At 41.3% G+C, this 24990-nt stretch overlaps 1 protein-coding gene across 4 annotated transcripts in view; it reads right to left on the reverse strand.

Annotated features, from left to right (window-relative positions):
• Positions 1-1113: 1113 nt before the first annotated feature.
• arhgef3 (Rho guanine nucleotide exchange factor (GEF) 3) overlaps positions 1114-24990 on the reverse strand; it is a 41136-nt gene continuing 17259 nt past the window's right edge. For 2 of the 4 annotated variants that reach the window (XR_014911762.1, XR_014911760.1), the window contains exons 4-13: positions 10088-10195; positions 9257-9499; positions 8499-8561; positions 8313-8409; positions 7330-7406; positions 6981-7238; positions 6497-6667; positions 5694-5883; positions 2956-4732; positions 1114-2895 (exon numbers count right to left, since the gene is read on the reverse strand). Coding sequence is in view for 1 of the 4 variants with exons in the window: in XM_085407040.1 (XP_085263166.1) it covers positions 4059-4732; positions 5694-5883; positions 6497-6667; positions 6981-7238; positions 7330-7406; positions 8313-8409; positions 8499-8561; positions 9257-9499; positions 10088-10195 (1881 nt within the window). In the remaining 3 variants the exon portion in view is untranslated. The other 2 variants (XR_014911761.1, XM_085407040.1) reach the window with 2 other exon arrangements.

Genomic DNA, 24990 nt, shown 5'->3' on the forward strand with positions numbered 1-24990 from the left:
ATGGATCAATGTCCATGAGCAGTCATTCACAGAAAGCCGGGAAATGGCTGCAATTACAGCATTGTGGTGGAAGATGTACAAATCCCCCTCACTGGTTCAGAGATGGGTTTTTACTTTTTACATCGATGGCTTTCTTTACTCCGGTGGTCCTCTCTGTCCAGGATGTGTACATTCTCATCACTGAAAGGGTGGTCAGTGGACTTTAGGTGTAAATAGACTGTGGAGCCTTGACCTGATGAGGAACTTGTTTGGGTTCCTTGATGTACACTGCTCAAAAACATGACAGGAACACTTTTTATTCATAGTATAGTGACAAGTCAATATAACTTCTTGGACATTGATCTGATAATTTAAGTAGCAGAGGGGTTGTTCATCAGTTTCAGCTGCTTTGGTGTTAATGAAATTACCTATTGGTAATTTCATTAACACCAATAGAAGTTTAACACCAATAGAAGCCAGGTTTCACAATGAACACACCCGAAACTCTGGCTGATTGGGACCCACGCCCAGTTTCCCACCTTGGCTCAGGCGATTAGAGGATCATCAGGGGGTCCTTTTGTCCCTCTGTGGGGGGTCACTCCCACTAGGTTTATATCTGGGACTCTCCACCATTTGACCTTAGAACTGAAGAAGCTTCTCGGATGAGAGGTGAAATGTCTTCAAGCAACTTAAAGAAGTCCAGACGCTTTTCTTTGCAAGCTCCTTTGACTACGATGACCTGGATGACTGAGAACCTTCACAGACACCAATAGAAGTGCAACAATGAGACAACCCCCAAAACAGGAATGGTTTTACAGGTGGAGGTCACTTGTATTTTGACTGCCGTTAGGTATTAAGATGAAATGCACCAGCGTGTGCAGTGGTTCCTGTTGGTGCACAACAATGCCATGAAAATGACATCCGTCGTGATCTGTCTTTTTTTTGTTGTTGTTTGACTTAGCCCTGGTTTGGAAGATTTGAAGGCAATCAGAATAGCTTGTTGTAACTGTAGCTTTTGTGCATTTGAGTGATTGCATTTCTGTGTGTGCAAGGCGATAGGAATTTTTTTTAAACTAACAGTAACCATTCATCCAATGAAAGGCTTTCTATTAAAACAATTTATTAATGCTTTGTTCCAGACAATAATACTTCAACTTATAATCACCTTGTTCGTTTTTGCACAATAGTTAGTGTTCTCTGAGCAGAGATGTCCAAATCTCCTCTTATAAGGACTTTGCAAAAGTTTTGAGCCACCTCTCATTTCTTTACACTGTGCTCCCAATAAGTGAAAAATTAGTCTTTTTGGAAAATTGTTGCTATTTCACTAATTTTCAGTCCAGTCCTTGTACCTGAACATTTTCAGAAGAATGTTTTTCTCTGTTTATTTAACCACTTCGCATTGACCTATGAAACATTCAAGCACTAAAAATGCATCTAACTCAATGGATGTAGCAGTGTTGTCTACATATAACAAGTAAGCAGAAATACACCATTTGGTCCCATTTCTTTTGGTTTAATCTACAAAAATATGAGAATGGAGCAAAAAGCAGCCAACATCCAAAGAAGAGCTTTGAATTTCATTCAATAGGAATGGAAAACTATTCCCAAAGACTGCATAAAGAAATTATTAGAAAACTTGCCTAAGAAAAGGTGTTCATACCAAATACTGACTTTCCAGGGTTTTTTTTTTTTTTTTGCCCTATAAACACTATTTCCATGTACTCTTCTACATGTTTGAATAAAGTGCTGCACCTATTTCCCATTTCCCTAGCAAGATATATAGAAAAATGAAGGGGTGGTTCAAAGCTTTTACACAGTAGTGTAATTCATTTAAAAAAAATGGCAGCCTTAATTAAGTGTAAATGTCATTATTAGCATCTTCAGCCTTGCTAACATTGATGACAGGAATCATTCTGTGTGTAATATGTAAGCACGAATATAACAAACAGTAGCGCTTGTTTTTTTTTCCCCTTCATTCATATTACACAAATACTTCATATACATTATTTATATACATACAGTACATGTACAACAGGCTCCTTCTTTAATGCAGAGTTGAACACAGAGCATTTCACTTAGCAGCAGCTTCAGCTGCTGCAGGCTACTTCAGTTTAACAAAATATTGTTGGGATACATGATAAAAACTGTAAATCTACAGAACACAGAAGATAAATAAAGTCTGCTATTAAAAGGGAATGTACAGCTGAGTTCTCTCCAGTGTTTTCAGACATGCTTTAAAAAGTTTTTGAAACATAGCAGCAGAGGAGGAAGCGATCCCACATCTGACAAGAAAACTAAAACAGGAGATGAAAACCAAGTGACGTCCGCCAGAGCTGAAAAATGAAGCCAATGTACAAATGCCAATAACTGCAGTTCCTCTCATGGCCGCTTGGGGCTAGCTCCAAAAGGAAATCAATCCCCATAGTCTCCCCATGCAAAGATGCCCAACAACCACATATTTACAGCCTGGTACAATTAATGTTTTGGCTTCATTGAATAGTTTCTTTCCCTCCATAACAACTGAACGGGGGGGGGGGGGGGGCTTTTGGGCTCAAAGTAGGGGATTTGTTGCTTTGCTTTTAAAGGAATTATCTAAGAATACTGTAATTTCCTGTTTGGTACAAACCATCCAACACATCTCTTCTTTAGTTTTGGAGACTGAAATTATGGCTTTCTGCAGACTTATTTTTCCAACCAGAAGAATCCACGTTTTACATACAGTCTGTGTCTCCACCAATCTATACAACAGAATTGGTATGTAAAATATACCAATGAGCAAAAATGTGTTTTCACATTTCCCAGTTTTCTGTTTTCCACTACTGCTCACCTCACAGGACCAGTGAGGTGAGCAGTAGCCTATCCAGGAGAAGCCTGTCCAGGAGAAGCCTGTCCAGGAGAAGCCTGTCCAGGAGAAGCCTGTCCAGGAGAAGCCTGTCCAGGAGAAGCCTGTCCAGGAGAAGCCTGTCCAGGAGCAACCCCCATACTTCTGTGTTCATAACCCCAAACATAAGAGTAACCAAATAACTGATGATTTCTACAGTAAATGGAGACATACGTTTTGTTATCATTCGGTGAAAGTAGTGTTCTCAGCCTGGTCACCACTATAAAGACTGTTGAGCTCTGCTGCTGGTAAGGGGTGGTTGGAACAGGATTTATTTCTTCAAAGGCGGGTCCAGTACAAAATGTGAGTTAATGTTAGCTATGATGGAGCCAGGGGGGAGCTGGAAAGGAAACCTGTGAGGGAGGGCCTTTGAGCAGTCTTTCAGCAGTGTGTGCCTGGTGAGCAACTTCCACAGGGTGTGGTATCCAGTCCTCTTAACAACATCCATGGCTAACTGCAGTTAGAACACAGCAGATAGCAGCACGGGAGACGATTACTTCCAATCCTCAGTCTTATGACCAACCTTTGCACACACCATTTAGCAACTGCTAACATCATTTCCTCTATTTCACTTTTTCAATTCTCCTTAAACAGTCAAAACTCTAAATTCACCAAGGTTTTTATAGGGACTTTTATTTTTGCATCCGTTGGTCAACCAGAGTGGGTGCAGCAGTGAGACTGTCCTGGGAGTATTTAACCTAAGGGAGAGGAGTGTCTCACTGCCTGCCTAACAATGTTTTTACATTGCTAGGGAGTGACTGTTTACTCCGATGTGGAGAATAAGTGTGTATCCTCCTGACTCATCTCCTTGAGATATACTTATTTCTAAATGTGTAATGTTTGCTGTCATCTTATCTCTGTTCTCATCAGATACAGTGGTCAGTTGTCTTCTTTATTTAATGTTTTTGATCTAATGTTGTTTGAATTTGGCCTTTTCTGAGTCTTTATTTCACCTGGAGCACATTTTTGTTACTTCACCATATCTCCTGGACTTAACATCTTACATACATATCACAGCATTTACCACCTTCAGCTTAATTCTGAGCAGTATGTCTGTGAGCAGTGAGCACCGGTTGGTCTCGTGACTTCTCCCAAGAAGTTTGTTCATATACGTTTCATTTGGCTTTTTGTTAGTTACATCATTACTAAATACCAAAGTTGGTTGAGTTTAGTTCCAGTCCTGATTCATGCTGTCCTATCAGCACCTGTGGCACTGCAGTGAGTCCATCTCGCCAGTGTCCATACCATCCTCTCTTTCTTCTGCAGCACTGCTCCACTCCTCCTCCATCACTTCATCCTCCACTTGTTTGGGAATTGAAGAGGAGAGGAGGGAAATGGAAACTGCATCTTCACATCTGGTGAGAGTCTGTCCCGCTTCATCCACCTTAAAGTCTACAGTGGCTCCTGGTTCAGCTCCCATCTCCACACCAACACCCTGATTTCCCTCCATCTCCACACCTGTCTTTGCTTCACTGATCACAAGCTGTAGTGCTCCGTCCATCTCTGACTTACCATGCAAACCCAAATCTGCCTCCATCTCCTTTGCCGTCATTGTCTCTTGAGTTAAACCCAGCCCATCTCCATCCCTCAGTCCAAGCTCTTGCTGTCCATGCAGACCTGCCTCTCCCTCCAAGCCCTGTCCTTTCACACCCCACAGCCCCACTGTTTCAACAGGTGGCCCTGGTTGTTCATTGACCCCCGTCTCTGGACAATGTCCCGTCTGTGGCAGCTGGTCTCTAGTCAGTGCTGCAGCTTCTTTGGCTTGTCTAATGCAGTTGATCCACTGTTGTTTGTTGAAGGCGTCACTAGCCTGAAAGCAGTGGCTCTGCAGTTGGCCTCCAGTACGGTATGAAACCCGGAAGAAGTTCTTTGCTGTGTGGAGGAGAAAATGAGGAAGAAGAAACAGGAGACAGAGGTGGTGAACATAAGCTGGAATTTGATAAAAATCCTATAATAAACAGAATAAACTGATATGTAAACATTGTTGCCAAATTATTATCAGAAATAAAAACAAAAACAAACAAATGACCAATAAAGGTGTATATTTACTAAAGCAAAAGTGAGCTGTGCACAAGTTTTATAGCACAGCACAAAGTCTCTTAGTTTTCCTTGATATACCATTTCACTAGATCACAACCTGAACATTATGGTTTGATGGTACATCAATACATCTATCATTTTTATTGTCACTACTAAGTTCAGAACCCTAACAATAACTTTAAACCTAAAAAATGGATTTAACCCTTAAAACAGCCCTTTAAAGGCAGGCGAAATGATAACGCAGGTCATAAAATCCAACATAATACAAACTTTAATCCCTCTGATTTCATACACCCACTGATTATCACATGGACAGCTCTACCAGCATGTTTTAATATAATTTAATGCATTTTTCTGTCTCTGGAGTCATTTGACAAATGACACACCTCTTATCAAAATTGTAACTTCACGATTGTTTTCATGTGGCACATTCAGGGACACCCATAAAGTGTAGCTACCTTCCCAGAATGGGCAGTTTAAAAAAATCCTGGAATCACTCATGTAAATTTAGTGCTACAACAGGTTCCTCTGGTTTCAGTCACAGACACTAGACATTCAATCTTTTGGCTACACGGACGTCCACTGCGTTCAGGACAAGATCATTGAGGTCCAACATTAAATACTAGCTTACAATCAGCATACTAGTTCATGTGGTGAGTGCAGAATATGACACATTTAGTTTCTACCACGCAGAACTACAAAAACACTTTTGTAACCTTAACTTTGGTCACAAAGACATCCTCAGCATGCAGCACACCTGACACTGATTTAAATAGCTGTGTCCAGTACTGACTTCGTTCATTGTTGCTGAAGGCCCCTCTGATGGATCCGCCCACTCTTATCTCGCCATCTGATAGGTCTTCCAGGTCCAGCTGACGAATGGGGATTGGCTGGCGGCAGAGCTGATAGCCGACTGGCTGGTCATTTGACGACATGGATCTGGTGATGACCAGGACGTCCTGGAAAAGGAACACGTGGAGCTTCTAGAAAGAGAGAATCAGACAGAGTACAGGTTTTAATTTCTTCCTCTAGAGATACCAATAAAATATATGGATGATATTTATGAGTGATTTTGGTCATAAAATGGTAATGTTATGAAAGTATTAGAAGCATTTCTGTGTAGCATTAAAATCAACCAAATTAAGGAATCACCTTTAAAAAGCTCACGTATGTCATGAAAATTCATATAATGCATATCACTGATTTCAAGAGTGAGTTGAAAATAAACATGTTTTATTGATTGGATTTAATCAGTGTTGTTGTAAATATTTTAGCCATGGCAACAATCCTCTCTATGACATCATAAATACCCAAGACTAAAAAACCCATGTGAAACTATGTTACGCCCCTCTGAACCCCCTGCTGTATACCTTGCAGTGGGACTACAATAGGCTTCAGGCATTTCTTCATCAACACCTCATCAGGTGCAATTAAACAGCAGAGCAGCCTGAAGCCTGAGCTTCCCATTCATAAGGATTACTTTTACATACAACGATTTAAATATCTAAAACTTTGAGGTCCATTTTGACCTTTGGATATATTAAAGAATGGATAAATGGGGAAGGGAGGACGATAAAGTTGTAGAATTGTACTGACGAGTCCTCTGTTGTTCTTCAGCTCTCCATGGCAACTGAGGGTCTTTGAGCGGTCGATGAGTTCGTCCCTTTGTCCGTCCTCTGTGTACACCAGACGATCCTTGTAATATTGACACTCCGACTCTCCTGTCTGCCTGTTGATGTCCGCTACCACGCTTTGAACCATCAGCATCTGTGGGACAGACACACAAACACACTGTTATCTCATCTGACATTTGTGGTCAGCTGAGTTGATGGATGGTTGGACAGTCATGGACTTCTACAGCTCTCAATCTTCTGCCCACACTGAAGAGGCAGCCAGGATTTTCTCTGTCTGCATCTTTGTCTATTGCCTTACTGTCCCTCGACTGTCTTTGGGATGAAGGTGCGTCTTGAGACATGTCTGCACTAAGCAAGTTTATGTAACAGTCATGAGTATTAGTCTTTTTAAAGGCTTTATCTGGTGACCCAAACTGATGAAGTATTGCAATCTTAGTTTTCCTCACCGCTTCGTCCAGGTGCTGTCGATCTGGGTGGTCGTTGGCTGTGTGCTTGAGGATCTCTCTGAGCAGCAGTGGGTATTTCACCAGCCGGCTGCGGGGGATGTCCAGGAAGTTCCATAGGTCCAGCTTCCTGCTAAAAGGTGACTGGAGACAACGCTGCAAGAAGTCCTGGACTCGCCGATCTTGCTTCTTCTGGTCCAACAAAGCCTTGGCTTTGACCTGGTTACTGCAGTACGGCGTGTAGGCAGAGAGGCAGGGCAGCTAGAGCGATACAAAGACAAACACTCTGATAAATACTTGGTGAAGAGCTAATATCTGGATTCTGCTGTCTGTTGATTAGAAAAACGCTCACCCAGTCAGTTAAAATATGTCCTACATGATCTGTGGACCCGTCAGGTTTTCTGGCATCTCGGAGGCGACTCAGCAAATCTGAGGTAAGACAGAAAAGTTAAAATTTATAAAAAGAGACGTCAGAGTGAGAATAATGGATGCTTTAAGGGCATCAAGTAATACAGAGAAAGGAAAACTCCACAAAATGAAATTTACACCTAAACTCTAATATTTTATACAATAGAAGTGCAAATATGTGTCATGGTTCTGGGTCATTTTGACACAGCTCTTTGAGTTATGTTTTGGTTTGTATTAAGGGTTATATTCTTTCAGTCTGTCTCAAGTCCGCGTCTTTGTAAATTATTTCTTTTTTCCTATTTTATTTTGATAGTCCCCATCCTATGTCAGTGTATTCACTTTTACTTCCCCCTGTCTCGTTAGCCTTAATTTCTCCCAGCTGTGCCTTTCTCCTGTTTTCCATTTCCTGATTACTCCACTGTGTATTTAAGCCCTGTAAGCTGTTTGTTTTGTCTCAAGCGCCTGATACATGTCAGTCCTTAGTTTCGCCGTTCAGAGTTTTGGTGACTTTAATTTATTAAGAGTTTTTTCTAGCAATAAAGCTGCGTTTTGAGTTCCAGTCCCATCTTTGAGAGTCCTGCATTTTGGGTCCTTTTTACTGCCTGCCTGCACACAGCCTAACATGATAATGTGTAAGTGTATATAAAAATGTATAAAAATATCGACCAAAAAGAAAAAAAAAAAAAGAACTAATTGTTTTACTTTAACTGCCATGACTCCTCCACCTGAATGCTAATGAGGCTCGGTTTAATTTTAGTTAAGAAAGCAATGAATTATCAAACATCCATTACAGATTGTTTTTATACAAAGAGCATTAAGGTTGTTACATATGTCATTCATCTGTATGTCTACATAAAGATCATGCAAATGACTAAAGATTCCTGTGAAAAGATGCTGTAAATGGTGGTAATTAAAATATTTTCCTACCTTCATGCAGAGGTATAAGTGATTCCAGAGTACCAAAGATCTGGTTCAGTTCTTGCTCGGTCATGATGGATAGCTTGAGCATTGGGTCGTGGTAGGCCTACAGCACACGCATAAAGAAACACAGGTGACTATACTGACACTGAAGGCAAGTTCTTCATTGAAATATAAATAAACAAGTTACTTCACCTTCTTGGCCAACTTCAGATCCTCCACCAAATCCTGCTCGCCCTGAGCCAGCTCAAATATAGCCTGCAAAGGAAGAACAATTACTTTGAGAACTCAATGCTACAGATTGACGTTAGTGTTAGTTTGGTTCAGTGGCTGAAAAATGAACATGCAGTATCTGGAGTGGCCACTTGAGGCTGACTTACAAAGTGAGTCAGCCCCATTGACTCCCATGTTAAAATGCCCAACTTTACAGCAGAAACAAACATGTTTACAGTGTGGTATATAAACAGCTTTAGAATCTATGGATATTTCCCCCTTTATAACGGCTCTATGGTGAAGTTAGGTATGAGGCCCTTTAACTGGACTGGACTCATTTCTGGTGTTGGTGCCTGTACAGCTGGTCCACGACGCTGTGCTTCATTTTGATGGGGGACGTTCTCTTTTTTTCTTTTTCTACTTTTATCACTAATTAGCAGCTCTCTGTGTCAGGGGGTGATTAAATGTGGAGTCCAAAAACAAATGGGTGGCAACATTGGCTACTTCCATTTTTTTTATACATACAGTCTATGATTCAGGCCAAAAAGTTAATTCATCATTGTTGTTTGGCAGTGTTTCAAATTTCGTTGTACATGTACAGTGACAAAAAGGAGCTATTCTATTCTACTGATCATTCTTGAGACTATATTCTAGTATTTAAATTAGAATAATGAATTGAAATAATGTACCTGAACACTTTGAAATAAGAAATAAACTGCTAAAAATTCACTGATTTTCACCTCTTGTCGTTTTATCTCTTTGGGGCTCAGAGGTTGTGCCGCTCCCAGTCGGACGTCAAATGTCTCGCTCCACAGCTTGCTGTCCCGACGCTTGGAGGCCGGAGCAGCTGCGGTTGAAACCCTCGGGGCAGTCATGGAGGACGAAGGGTTTGAGAGTGTCGCTGAGATAACACGTGTCTTTGTCGAGGAGGAAGGAGGAGGAGGAGCAGCTCTCTCTGCCTCATTACGAAGACTGATGGTACGCTGCAGAAACAGAAGATGGTTTAAATATATATTAGAACTTATTTCTGTTTGTTAAATTGTACTATTCTGTAGCCTAAAACTTTTGTTGCCATCCCTGATTCTGGAAGTAAAAACTCATCAATCATCAATTTTCCCCATAAATGATATTATTAAATAATATAACTTGACTATAAAACTGTTTTTTGAATTATGACCTCCCTCCACTCCCTCAGCATAGGTGCCAGTATACTGTAATGTCACCTGCTATTGAAGTCAAGCTGAGTGTTTTGGGTGTTGCCATTTTTGTGTTTTGAAATCGGACAGGATCTGGCTGCACATTCATAAGGCGGCGATATCTTCAGAGATTTCTGTGTAACCAGTCGTCTTTTTGCCATTAGAAAGAATGTCGTTTTAAGGCACTTCCACACTCACTTCACTGCTATTTTCTACTCTAAACTGTAGGATTCATAGCTGCCCCTGCACGAGATCTCTGAACTAATTTCATCAAACCTAATACTTAAAATGGGAAGCAGGATAAGAGCCACTCTCATTTCCCATCTTAAATAACCTACTACTAAAAAAACTGAAGACATGTGATTGTTGGTTTACCTGCAGTGTCTGGCCAATCCTCTTCAGCGGCGTTGTCTTGACGGGGGGCAGCAGGCTGGCCAGAGATGCTACCCGGGATACAGGCTTACTGCGCTTGGTGCTGGGCTCCTGGAAGGGGTGAACAGAGCCACATGGTTACATTATCTCACAAAATCAACACACCTGGGATACAAACGACCCAAAGGGTTAACAAGGACACCAATTAATCAACCAAACATCAATACCAGCAGACATTTTTCTTGTTTTATATCAGCCAGTCAGAGGTTTCTGTGTGTGCAAATGTTCTAGTTGATTGTGGGAAAGCCGACTCTGGTTTGTTGACATATTATACAATAGCATGACTCAAAAGTCTTTCCCTCAGTACCAGACTTTATCACACACGCAGTCATGTTTCACTAACTTATGTCACGCACACACTAAACAGGACGGTTGTTATGGTCACTGTGTGAGACTGGATGATCATGGAGACAAGAGGCTGTTGTGGTTTCATGTAAAGCTTAAATTTAACATGGATTTTGCTTTAGCCAATTATTTTTATAACACTGAAATCCCTACAAATTCATGTATTACGTGTAGCAGCTGATCTCAAAGCGAATGTGGACATCCATGTTAGTTCTATATTATTGAGATTACATGTAGATTGTTCTTTGTAAATAAAATAAAATAAAAAATTTTTTAGTGCAGTGACACTTTGGAGTCAATGGAATAAGTTTTCAAACATATCTTTAAATAAATTTTCATCAAAGAATGACACTAATAGTGCCTGTTATTGATTACTTTGTCTGAATCAATGAATATACAGCTTGCAAAGACGAAGAATATATATTTATTATTCAATTATTTGGTGTTGATAAACAGCCGTTTTTGCCATCTCGTTATATGCAGTGACATAATGAAGATAAAAAGAGTAAAATTATCATTTCATAATGATAAATGAACAAACATGTATGTATTTTCTAGGGGTGCAACGATATTCGTATCGATATTGAACCGTTCGATACAGTGCTTTCGGTTCGGTACGCATATGTATCGAACAATACAATTTTTTTCAATTCTTTTTTTTTCAATTTTTTTTTTTTTTTTTGTGTCCCGTTTGGATCTATAGCCATCAGAATTGTTGTCTTGAGGCCAAGAAAGATGCCAAGAGGATTTATTTTAAGTGGATCATCATATTGGTCCATTTGATTGACCTTTATTATAATTATGAATTTATTTTATTTTCAGTTGCAAACGGGACAGACATGACTGTGGGATAGGACAGGGGGAAAGAATGAAAGAAAGAGGGGGAGAGAAAGAAAGAAAACCAAAGGGGAGAAAAAAAAAAGAACAATACAAAATTTGTAATTTATTTTATCAACTTTCCTTCTGATGATGCTGTCTGTGTTGAGCGCTCAGTGAATCTGCATTTGACTACTCCGCCTAGGCTCGAGAGTGCAGCCTAGGCGGAGTAGTCGAACGCAGATTCACTGAGCACTCAACACAGACAGCATGGTCAGAAGGAAGAGCGCAGGGCAAGCTAGCGAGACAGAAGTGGACCTCCCCACCCTCATTCAGATCTGGCGTTTGGAATTATTTTGGTTTTCATGTGACGTATGACCCTGAAGGTAAGCGAGTCATGGACTAAAGTAAAACAGTATGTTGGATGTGCCATGCAATGCTCAATTACATGGGTGGGAGCTAGTGTGTTAGCGCAGTTAGCTCGTTAACGTGTTGGCCGTCTAGCCCCTCTGTATAGGGTAGCTCGTTAACGGAGATTTGCCGTGTTGTGGCGTTAAGGTTATTTCAACGAGATTAACCTGAAAGCACTAGTGGGAACACAACGAATATGACTGCACATTTACACCGACATCATCCTAGTGCAAAGACAAAAACAACAAGCATGCATGCTACAAACTTTACCCGGGTCATTTAGACAGCTGTTAGCACAGGATTCTCCTTATGGAGACCTGATATGTTTAATATGCTGCTGAGAATATAGCCCAGAAGAAGCGGATAGTATAGCTTTTATTTTGGAAAGAGACATTTCTCTGTAATAAACTCTCTTTTCCAAAGATGAGTGATTCCTCAATCAGATACAGGGCTCGCAATATCGCTAGCCCGACGTCCCGGGGCTATCTCTGCCCTGCCTGTCGGGCTATTGTAGGAAGGAAAAATATATGTCAATGCTTTTGCATTCTTTCAGAAATGTAGCTGGGTAATTATGTCATTGGGTGAGCCACTGTCAATATGTGACATATTGAAATCGTGTTTGAATTTGCGCTTGTTTTTTTGCTTTCACTTTGCAATCGCGCGAACTGTGTATAGAGAGCGACAGCACTGATCTGTGAGTGATGATAATTTGTGCACCAATTCCTCTGACATCGTCTTATTAATTATTAGCTTACTATGCAAACATGACAAGTGAAATCTCCCGCAGCTTAAACATGTGAGAGGTTGATCGCGCAGAGAATCGCTGAGCTTATGTGAGTGCGGCAGGATATATATTTCACTACGATGACCTGGATGACAGAGAACCTTCACAGACAGATATATATTTTAGTTCTGCTGAGCCAAATAAGACAGGTCAGGGTGAAGAAGTGACAGCCAAAGAAAAGCTTACCACAAAACGGAGAAGTTATGACAAATCAGACTATAAGGCAAAAAGAAAGTGCAGCTTTATGGTTTCATGGACAAAATAATTTCTGTGGCTGCAATATGACGAGCTAAAAAACAACACGCACAAGGGTTAGGGTTAAATTTAAAAACTGTACTTTTGTGTTAAAATATATATTTATAATTTTAATAAATGACAAATTAAAAAGGCATGAACATTTTTTTTTTGTATCGAAAAAATATCGAACCGTGACACCAAAGTATCGAACCGAACCGAACCGTGAATTTTGTGTATCGTTGCACCCCTAGTATTTTCATATGTGAGCAAAGTTAAAAGCGCTGCAGGACTAGGGCTGTTGATATAACGATATATCTGATGACGATATAAAAACGTCTAGGTTTCATTTTGTTTCGTGGTGTCGCAAAATAAACGTTTACGGCAATATTTTTTCATCGTTTTGATGGTCACTGTAGTGGCTATATTAATTTCTTAAAGTTCTCTCTTTCTCTTATATTTAATATAACCACACTATAGACGGACAAGCGCCTGTTTTTATGCGTTGTCTTTAGCAACAACAACGTAAACCTTTCACAATAAAGCTCAAGATCCTGTTGAGACTTTTCAAAATAAACCGCATCATGTGAAAGAGTATGCAAAATATTTACGGATAAGAAGCAAAAAAGAGCCGTCAGGTGCTAAAAAATAAACCTTAGATTCAAACGTTAAGTTACAAATTATGTCTAAAAATATATAGTTTCATGCATCGGTTAAAACACTCAACTCCAGGTACATGACTCTCAGCTGGAAACACTTAACGCAAATCGAGCCGCCGGAGATTCACAGAATTTACAGAAAATGTTAAATTTTTGTGATTTATATCGTTATCGGACGATATCAGGATATGAGATTTTGGTCATATCGCACAGCCCTATGCAGGACTACCAAAAACCGCATAACCATCCCTTTATTAGGTTATTGGCTCAGATTTCTGGGGAAGTTCCCATGATTCACTGACCTTTTCTCCTCTACCTTCCTCTTTTGACTCCCCTTGTGTTTAAATGTTATCATTATCTTTTTCCCCTTTATCCATCTCTTCCCTTTCTCTTCAAAACCCAACTCAACCTCTTTCAAGGTGGTAAAAAATGTAATTAGAATGATTTAAAATAAAATGTGATGGGCTGCTTTTCTTGTCATGATGCCTCCAAATATCAACACCACGGGGAGTGAAATTATTTAAAATTCAACTGCATTTGTTCTTTTTATTGGCTGAAAAAGTACTCCTACAGGTACTTAAATGCATTGGAAAACTGCTGGAGAGGGCTAGATGCTGACAAAAAAACACCAACCCAAATCAGCAATGCAATATCTGTGATACAGGGACACAAAACAAACAACAACCATGTCGAGTCCTTCAATTGTTGGAGAGTTTTTAAGTCTCATTCATCGCAAACAGTGTTTTATATGTTCAGAATAAACTTTACGGTCAAAATGTTTTTGCTCAATTTTAAGTTTTGATGAACATAATGGTTATTTAATGTTGATATTTACTGCAAATTAACTGGAAAAGACATCTTTATGGCTGCATTTTGTTACAACAAACTACTGAAGGTTGAGTGTAAAGCAGAATCAGCATCACAGCTCGTTTAATAACAATGCACACAGTTAATAATAATAAGCAAAGGTGTCTACATAGGGATGTCACCCCAGCATTCATACTTTATGCTTAATGTTTTAAGTGTGGAAAATATCAGATTTAAGGTATTTCAACATGTTAAATCTCCCAAAAATATTTTTCTATGGCACATGCATTGAGATGCAACCGCTCCATTTTCAGTTTTTATCAGAAGCAGCAGCTTGACCCAAGCTGGATCTCGAAAATAAGATTTAATATGTTCCAAGTGGTAGCTGATTGTTTAATTAAAAATTAATTTAAGCCTAAAAAGGCTTGTTAAAGACTAGGTACTTTTTCACTTGGTTATTTGTAGTCGTAGTAGTGAGTGTGATGGATCTGAGGCTGTAAACAGACAGACTCAAAGCCCTGATTAGGACGGCATCTTGTAAACCAGGGGTCACCAACCTTTTTGAAAGTGAGAGCTACTTCTTGGGTACCGATTAATGTGAAGGGCTACCAGTTTGACACACACTTCTCAAATAACAAATTTCCTCAGTTTAACTTAATTATGTGTTATCATTAATAATTAATGATATTCATCTATGTACGGACACTAATTATGTTAATTATTTTTCACCATAATTATAAAGAATGCAATTAGGAAACAAGGTAGGAAACATAAATATCAATATGCAACGCTTTATTTCTATATATCTCTGCAAGTATTTACATTTTGAAGTGATCACTTCTACAACATTTTCACTTACCACTAACAAATTTTAACAAATCATGCACTGTTACATACATTATTTTTGTATGTATGTAACATACAAAAAATCAACTTTCAAATTTTACAGAACTTTTCACCAAATTGGCAGCATTTTAAAGCAAATTGTCACATGTTACACTTAACAAACACATTTGTTTTTCAATAATTAAATTAAACTTTGACATGACACTGTAATGTTGCCACTGAGAACATCTAATATGGCTTTCTTTGTCTGTTAGTGGGAAACCTGGCATTGCATGCTGTTCACCAGTGTGTTGTAATCTGGGGTATAACTTGACACTGCAACTCTGAGTGAGTCTTGCAGATGTGCATCGGAGAGGCGTGTTCTGTGTTTGTTCTTGATGAAGTTCATGTCAGAAAAGGCTGATTCACAAAGATAGGTTGAACCAAACAGGCTGGCAACCTTCATAGCTGCTGTGCACACACCACTGTACTTTTCTGTGTCAACAAGGCACCAAAAGTTTGGTGCACCCAGATAGGCTTTGAGGTGGACGTCATTTTGCAATGTTACAATTTCGATTTCCACCTGTCCAGCATCCAAGCTGAACATTGAACTTAGTTGCTCAGCAATGCATGTTGTGTCCACATTCATGAAAGGATTGGAAACAAATGAGACACATGGCTCAAGCTGATCAAGGTCACAAAACCTGTTCTCAAACTCTTGACCAAGTCGGTTTATGACTTGAGTGTACTTTTCTGCAACTTTGTCAAAAGTCTCAGATGCAGAAGCATTGTCTTTCAGCACCATCTGCACAGAGGGAAAGTGCAGCACCTTTTTTCTCTGTAAATGCACAGAGAAAATGTTCATCTGGGCTTTAAATCCATTTAAAGCACTTATCATGTCAGCAACAGTCTTACCTTTGCCTTGCAGCTCACAGTTCAAATGGTTCAGTTTCCCAGTAATGTCTGTTAAAAACGCAAGGTCAAGTGTCCACTCAGTGTCCTCCAGCAGAGATGTGTCTTCCCCTTTGGATTGCATGAACTCCTTGATTTCACCCAAAAGTGACAAAAAACGAAGCAAAATCCGTCCCCTGCTGAGCCATCGGATTTCCGTATGTAGTAGCAGGTCACCATATTCAGCTGACAGCTCCTCCAATAGCACCTTGAATGTTCTGTGCTGTTTAGCTCTGGAGCGGATGCTGTTTATGATCTTCACGACGGGAGTCATGACGTGCTCGAAGCCGATCACGTTTGGGCATAACGCCTGCTGGTGAATGATGCAGTGGTAATGCATGAAGTTTGGGAACTCTGTGTCACCTTTACAGTGAGCGATGAATCCCGTATGTCGGCCGATCATAGCAGGAGCCCCGTCGGTAGTCACTGATACCAGCTTTTCCAACGGTACCTTTTTCTTCGCGAAAAACTCCTTCACCGCGTTATAGATGTCAACTCCCTTCGTTGTTGTCTTTAGCGGCAGTAGTGTCAGAAGTTCTTCTTTTGTGGAGAAACCATCAAATACCATCCGGATAAAGACCATCAGCTGTGCTGTACTGCTGCTGTCGACGGACTCGTCACACTGGATGCTAAACCAACTGCACTTTGCCAGATCCTGATCCAACTGATCGGCCAAGTTCCCGGACATAGCCGACACTCTTCTAACAATTGTAGTTGCCCCCAGCTGGACATCAGAGAGAGTGGAGATTACATCGTTTCCATATTTCTCGTCTTTAAGCACAGTTTTTGCAATTATCATCATTGCTTCTTTGAAATACTCCCCGTCTAAAAATGCCTTCTTTTTCTTAATCATGAAATGTGTAGCTCTAAATGAGGCTTCGGTTGCTTTTTGAGAGTTTTTCACCGGTCTCGTGAAAAAAGACTGCTGTTTGCTCAAACCTGCCTTTAATTCGCGGGCCTTTTCCGCTCGCAGTGTGCTGCCCTTTGGGTAGTTAGCATGGTAGCTTGTGTGACACGTTCGGAAATGTCTCTCCACGTTGTGCCGCTTTGCCGTTGCCACAGTTGCCCCGCAAATGAGACACACGCATGAATCTTTCACAGTGGTAAAAAAAACCTCTTCCTCCCATTCACTGTGAAAATTATATGTTTTCTTCCTTTTTTCCGCCATGTTTTCCTCATCTCCTCACCTTTGCCGGTCTTCACGGCAACTGTTTCCGTGGAGACCAGCTAGCACTAAATATTAGATCATGATCTAATATTTAATAATAAACATTTTTTTTAATATATTATCTCTAACAAATTAACGCCAATGCAATTGTGAGCAAGAAAAAATAAAAATAGATGCAGCTTACTGGTAAGTTGTTATGGTGAGCTATTTTTAGAACAGGCCCGCGGGCGACTCATGTGGTCCTTGCGGGCGACCTGGTGCCCGCGGGCACCGTGTTGGTGACCCCTGTTGTAAACAATAGGGACACCTGGTGTGCACCTGGAGTTTCTGCAGTGGAAAGGGTACATCTCTTAGTGTGAAACTGCCTCTGGGTTATCTGCACTGAATAGTAAATCAGCGTGTTTGTGTGTCTGTGTGTGTGCAGCTCTGCCCGGCAGCTCACTGTCAGCTGACCTACTGGAACACAGGAACCATCAGCTCTCACAGTCAGGAACCAGCTGCCTAAAAATAAATCAACCTCTGAGATAATTTTCTTTTTTCCTTCACCTTTCGATTTAAGTTCACCCCCCAAATCTGGAAATAGAATTTCCACAGTTTTCAACAACTTCTCAAAAAATGATGAGTCAGTGATGAGTCTCTAAAATACTCATGAATCACATGGAAATAAAGTCAGTGTCATTTCCTGGTGAAAGTTATGAGCTTAGATGCATTGCAGCTGTTTCGTGTGGTTTTTTTTGGTTTGTTTGTTTGTTTTGTTACAGATTTCAGGTTCAGTTTGGATCATAAACTATCTGCTTATTTGCTTCATGCTCAAGAACTTTCCATTGGACAAACTGTAATGGGTTTTCTGTGGATGATGGTGCTTCAGCTGATTCGAACTGACAGCAATCAATTCAACACAGCTCGTCAGCAGCTGGCTGGTTATTTAATTACAGCAAGTTCACAGCAGGTTGACTCTGGTCTGCAGATTGAGTCATTGAACTGCAACGTTTGTTCAGTCGTTTGATATAAAGTTCATTGTAAATTAAACAACTGAACAAACGTTGCAGTTCAGGGATTCAAACTGCATTTTTATAGGTCTTTAGTGATACCTAGGCATGACCCCAGACTTTCAGGAAATGAAAATTACTATAAAGAACATTTTTGAGGTGTGTTCATCATAGTTTCACTTCTCGTTTCTTGTTCAGTCTTTTTAGTTTAAAGTAAATGACATTAAATGTAACTAGTGCTGGTTTTGATATTAGTTTGTTGAATTAGACCATATTACATCAGATTAGATCACATTTGATTGATTCACATCAGTCGTGTAATAGAGTAAAGTAGGCCCAATCAGATTACATCATATAAAACCAGAATACAAGTTACTAGATCAGATCAGATTCTGTATATTTCTAATTAATCACTGTACAGATAAGTACATATGTGAATATAAACAAAGTGATAAATACATCATATTTAACATATACTGTGTTGATAAGAAAACTGATGTCACCGATTGGTTTGGGGGGGGGGGGGGGGGCACTATATGTGAGCATGTCTGGTAATAAATTAGACTGGTTAGTATGAAAGTGAAGGTGTTTCAAAAACACAGACACCTGGTAACTACTGCAAAGTAACACATGAATAAAACACTGTGTTAATGCAATCAACTCCACATCAAGCCCTATTATTTTATCATTATTGTACCATCAGATATTCAATGCACTCAAATAAGCAACAGCTCAAACAAGGTTAAAGCGCCCAGTTCATTGACTTCGGTTAGAAGAGATGAGGCCTAACAGCGAGCTATGGTAACTTAATACCATTAGAAAAACATAAATGGTCTAGTTTAAAAAATTAACCCCCTGTGTAGTGCATGAAGGTGGAAATGACGTACAATGTCTTTTATGCTGGGCTTATTTTCTTTGTTTATTTCTGCTGTAACGTTGGGACTCTAATATGACAGTCTATGGGGATTGACTCAGTTTGAAGTCAGCCTCAAGTGGCCAATAGAGGAACTTCAGTTTTGTCACCAGCTTCATTGCCAAGATTTTTTTCATTTGTGAAAATTACAAATGTTAAATGCTACCAAATCAAGAAAAAATGAATACATTTGACTGATGAAAACACACACAAACAAAAGAATCCAATTTATCTCACAAAATTAACACAACTGAATCCAACCAGGCTGAACAGAAGAGTAAATGTTTCATCTTACCTTAACCTCTTTTCCCATGCTGCTGTTTGCCACTGAGCATCCAGAGTTAAACCGCTGTACCAGCAGGCTGAAGGGTCCCTGCCCCGCCACCATACTGCTCACCCCAAAGCCAAGCACACAATCTGAACTATTCCCAGTACCAAGAGAGCGTCCATAAATATTTTCAGACTGGTAGAAAACGCAGAGAGGAAGGGAGTATGAAAGTCTAATGTCCAGAGAGAGACTGAAAACAGCAGAGGGTCCAGAGTGACACTAAAGAGAGTTTGGTACTGTTTTCTAGTATAGACACAAAGTCCAGGAACAATTCAGCTCGCTGTTCTAGCACTGAAGCGATGACTGATACAAGCTGGTAAACCAGAAAGAAAGTGCTATCAGTGGAGTTCCAAGCACAATTCTGGTGTTGGCACAGGTACAGAAAGAGGATAGTCCCCTTAAAACCCCTGGTAATGGTAGCCGTTCAACTAAAAGCCTAATAGCTGTAAAGTAGCTTCAAAGAGTTGACGTAACAGCTCTAAAAAGGCCTGGTGCCACAAGAGTACTGCCAGAGGCAAAATATCCAGTCAGACTCGGTGCTGGCAGTGTTCATAAAGACAAGTTGGCTTTGACCAGAGCTTTTAAACACACCGCTCCGGGAGGGCTTGAGGTTGAGAGCCGAACCATCAGACCCCAAACAAAAGAGTTCAAAAAGAGGCTGGATTTAGTTCTGTTCCCAGAAAATCATACAGGAAAAGTTTAGTCTGCAGTTTAGACCGTGTAGAGCTCTGAATCGTGTAATCCTCTCAGCGGTAGCTGTTCACTCGTCCGCCTTCGCACTCTCTCAGCAGCTAATGCTCTCTCTCTCTCTCTCTCTCTGTCACTGGCTCACTTATTCAGTGGCGCTCTCACCCAGTCACTTAAAACTTCCTTCCTTTCTTTATTCTGTACTTTTTCATTTCTCTGCCTGTCCCTTTCCAGTATGTATGTATATATATATATATATATATATTGAGTGCGAGAGGAACTGACCTGAAAAATAGGATCATGGCCAAGCTTGAAACCTGGATCCCCCGTAGCCGGTTACCAAGATTACGTGAAGTACCCTCAGAAGGTCTGCTAGATGATGTTAATGCAGCACTACGGGCAATACCTACAACCACGATTACCGACACTAACAAGCTGATCTACAATACGGCAGCAGTGATCAGTGAGATGCTTGGCTACAAGTTGAACAGCCACAAGGGGCAGTACCCTCCATGGAGAAGGAGGCTAGAGGGCAAGATCAAAGTAGCACGGAGGGAGGTTAGCCAACTAACAGAGTTGCAGAAAGGTGCGACAAATAAGGTGCCTAAGAAATACAGCAAGCTGTCCATACCTGAGGCCTTGGAAACTGCCAAGCAAAGACTCACAGCCTTGGCCAGCCGCTTGAGGAGGTACACCAGAGAGATAGAAGGCAGGAGAATAAACCAGCTGTTCTCCACAGAACCAGCAAAGGTGTACTCTCAGTGGCAAGGGAACAATAAGAGAACAGCACCACCAAGGCTGGAGACGGAGCAATACTGGAAGAGCATATGGGAGAAGGATGCAACCCATAACAGCAATGCTCAGTGGCTAGTGGATCTGAGGGCAGACCACAGCGACCTCCCTGAACAGGGTCCAGTAACCATCACAGTGGCAGATATCCAAGAAAGGGTCTCCAGTATGAAGAGTTGGACAGCACCAGGGCCCGACATGGTTCACGCCTACTGGCTGAAGAAGCTGACTGCACTCCACGAGCGTCTGGCAGCACAAATGAACCAGCTGCTAGTTAAGGAGAGACACCCGGAATGGCTAACCGAAGGTCGGACGGTCCTGATCCCCAAGGACCCCAAGAAGGGAGCGGTCCCCTCCAACTACCGACCAATAACCTGCCTCAGTACTACATGGAAGCTCCTGTCAGGCATCATATCGGCTAAGATGAACAGGCACATGGGTCAATACATGAGCGGGACACAGAAAGGAATTGGCAAGAATACCAGAGGTGCAAAACACCAGCTACTGGTAGACAGAACAATCAGCCGAGACTGCAAGACCAGACTGACCAACCTGTGCACTGCCTGGATTGATTACAAGAAGGCCTATGACTCAATGCCCCACAGCTGGATACTGGAATGCCTAGAATTGTACAAGATCAATGGGACCCTAAGAGCCTTCATCAGGAACTCAATGGGGATGTGGCGTACAACACTAGAGGCCAACTCCAAGCCCATAGCACAAGTTACCATCAAGTGCGGGATCTACCAAGGAGATGCTCTGTCCCCACTGCTGTTCTGCATAGGCCTGAACCCCCTCAGTGAGATCATTAACAAGACTGGCTACGGATACCGACTACGGAACGGAGCAGTTGTCAGCCACCTCCTGTACATGGATGACATCAAGCTGTATGCCAAGAGTGAACGAGACATCGATTCACTGATCCACACTACCAGGCTATACAGCAATGACATTGGAATGTCGTTCGGACTGGAGAAGTGTAGTCGGATGGTAACAAAGAGAGGGAAGGTAGTCAGAACTGAGGGGATTGAACTACCAGAAGGCAACATTGCAGACATAGAGGACAGTTACAAGTACCTGGGGATCCCGCAGGCAAATGGGAACCATGAAGAGGCCGCTAGAAAGGCTGCAACCACCAAGTACCTGCAGAGGGTCAGGCAAGTCCTGAGGAGTCAGCTGAATGGTAAGAACAAGATCCGGGCCATCAACACATACGCCCTGCCCGTGATCAGGTACCCTGCTGGGGTAATAGGCTGGCCAAAGGAGGAGATAGAAGCCACTGACATAAAGACAAGAAAGCTCCTGACCATGCATGGAGGGTTTCACCCCAAGTCCAGCACCCTGAGGCTGTACGCTAAGCGGAAGGAAGGGGGCCGGGGACTGGTGAGTGTCAGCACCACAGTCCAGGATGAGACAAGGAACATCCAAGAATACATTGGGAAGATGGCCCCAACTGACCGAGTGCTCAGTGAATACCTCAGGCAGCAGAAACCCAAGAAAGAGGAGGGAGACGAGGAACCATCATGGAAGGACAGGCCCCTGCACGGTATGTACCACCGGCAGATAGAGGAGGTGGCTGATATCCAGAAATCCTACCAGTGGCTGGACAAAGCTGGACTGAAAGACAGCACAGAGGCACTAATCATGGCAGCACAAGAACAAGCTCTGAGTACAAGATCCATAGAGGCTGGGGTCTATCACACCAGGCAAGACCCCAGGTGCAGGCTGTGTAAAGATGCCCCAGAGACAATCCAGCACATAACAGCAGGGTGCAAGATGCTAGCAGGCAAGGCATACATGGAACGCCATAACCAAGTGGCCGGCATAGTGTACAGGAACATCTGTGCCGAGTATAACCTAGAAGTCCCGAGGTCAAAATGGGAGATGCCCCCAAGGGTGGTGGAGAATGACCGAGCTAAGATCCTGTGGGACTTCCAGATACAGACGGACAAAATGGTGGTGGCTAACCAACCGGACATAGTGGTGGTAGACAAACAGAAGAAGACGGCCGTAGTGATCGATGTAGCGGTTCCGAATGACAGCAATATCAGGAAGAAGGAACACGAGAAGCTGGAGAAATACCAAGGGCTCAGAGAAGAGCTCGAGAGGATGTGGAGGGTGAAGGTAACGGTGGTCCCCGTGGTAATCGGAGCACTAGGTGCGGTGACTCCCAAGCTAGGCGAGTGGCTCCAGCAGATCCCGGGAATAACATCGGAGATCTCTGTCCAGAAGAGCGCAGTCCTGGGAACAGCTAAGATACTGCGCAGGACCCTCAAGCTCCCAGGCCTCTGGTAGAGGACCCGAGCTTGAAGGATAAACCGCCCGCAGGGGCGTGCTGGGTGTTTATATATATATATATATATATATATATATATATATATATATATATATATATATATATATATCATAGAGCTCTACTGTGGCCTAGAAATTAAAACAAATTAATAAGCCACATTTGTACACAGTTATTTAAAGAAAAACCCAAACTAATACCCCATTTCCTCCTAAAAAATTAAACTCTAGATATTCGGATATTGAACCAATTGTCTCAGTGCCACAGACACATTGTGTCAAAAGAGCTGGTAGAAGATTTAAAAATATGAAAAGATAATATGAATCCTACAGATAAGACATTTTGTAAATGCACTTAAGGAAATGTATATTGTTTTTCTTGTGTGTATTTAAAATGTGTCATTCCCTGAAAATGTTTTATGCCAGAAAAAGTAAATCTACCTTTAATGTGAAAGAAATGATAATGTAAATTGTATAAGGTTAATATGTATATTATTACTCACATTATCTTTACTCAGTTTATTATTATGTATTTCGATAATCTGGACAAACGTAAATTATGAAATCCCTGACTGGAACTGCTAGTGGTTGTGGGAAGTCCTCATCAGTCAATGCCAGTCCGAAGTATAATTAATAAACAGAGGCCTGCAGCCAAAGCTGTGTCCTGGTTTTAAATTCAATGAGTCAATGTGTTTATTCAGCCCCACTGTGGGGACAAAGAAACACTTTTTTTATTTGTTAAAGCAAGATTTTAAGTTTTTTTTTTTATTTACTGAATTTTATTTTAAATCAGTAACTCAAATCAATTTGTCCTTCCAACCTTTTTAAATGTGGAGATTTCGCTTTTGCTTTTTCCTTGTTTTTCATCATAAGTCACGGTCAGATCCAGCCTTCCACTAGTTTCTATCCAGTCGGTTTAATGAGTCATACGGGTTCACAGTAAGGTTTTAGTTGTTCCAGAGTCCAAACAGAGGGGACAGGTGAGGCCCGTCCATCCATTCACCACAAGATTACTGTGTTTTACAAATAATATAATTTGCTTTGCCATATTGAAACCACATAATGAGTAATGAGAAGACTTTCAGGGACATCCATCCATCTTTTCTTCTGTCACGTATCCATGTCCAGTCTAAGCACAGACACCCAGACCTTCTCCTGAGCCATCTACTCCAGCTCTTTCAGATGGGTACTGAGCAGAGACATAATCTCTCCAGAGTGTCCTGTGTGGACATGCCTAAAACAACTCACTGAGGATTTATCCTGAAAGAATCCATCTGATTCTCAAACCACCATATCTGGCTCTTTTTAATGTGGAGGAGTAGCAGCTCTACTCTGAGCCCCTCCTAAAACAAAGAGCTACCTCCTCCTGTCTCTAAGGCTGAACTCTGTTCAGAGGAAGCTTATTCTTTCTGACGCTTGTGTCTGTGACATTATTCTTTTAGTCTCTACCTACATCTCATCACCATACCATACATGCGGATAGGAATATAGTAAATCATCCAGTAAATCAACAGCTTAACCTTCACAATCAGCTCTTTCGTCACTACAACAGATCAGTGCAGTGTCTTCATCACTGCAGATGAAGACACTGCACTGGGGTCAACACATCGGTCCATCTCCTCCTCTACTCCACTCTCACTTTTATGAAAAAGTTTATTTTAATTGTACTGCTTCACTTGATGTTACAGAGAGGATCTTCATCAAGCTTTTCCAGTGCTTAACAAAGAGCTGGGACATCCATCGTTTACTAAAGCATGTTAATGAGCTATATATGTTTATACATCAGCTTGGCTGATCTGATTTGGGTACATTAGGACCCTTGTTATAATCACGGACCACGGTACATCG

The sequence above is a fragment of the Rhamphochromis longiceps genome, linkage group LG5 (assembly GCF_057381845.1).
Source record: "Rhamphochromis longiceps isolate RC_006_pf linkage group LG5, R_longiceps_female_GT1.1, whole genome shotgun sequence".
Taxonomy (NCBI): domain Eukaryota; kingdom Metazoa; phylum Chordata; class Actinopteri; order Cichliformes; family Cichlidae; genus Rhamphochromis; species Rhamphochromis longiceps.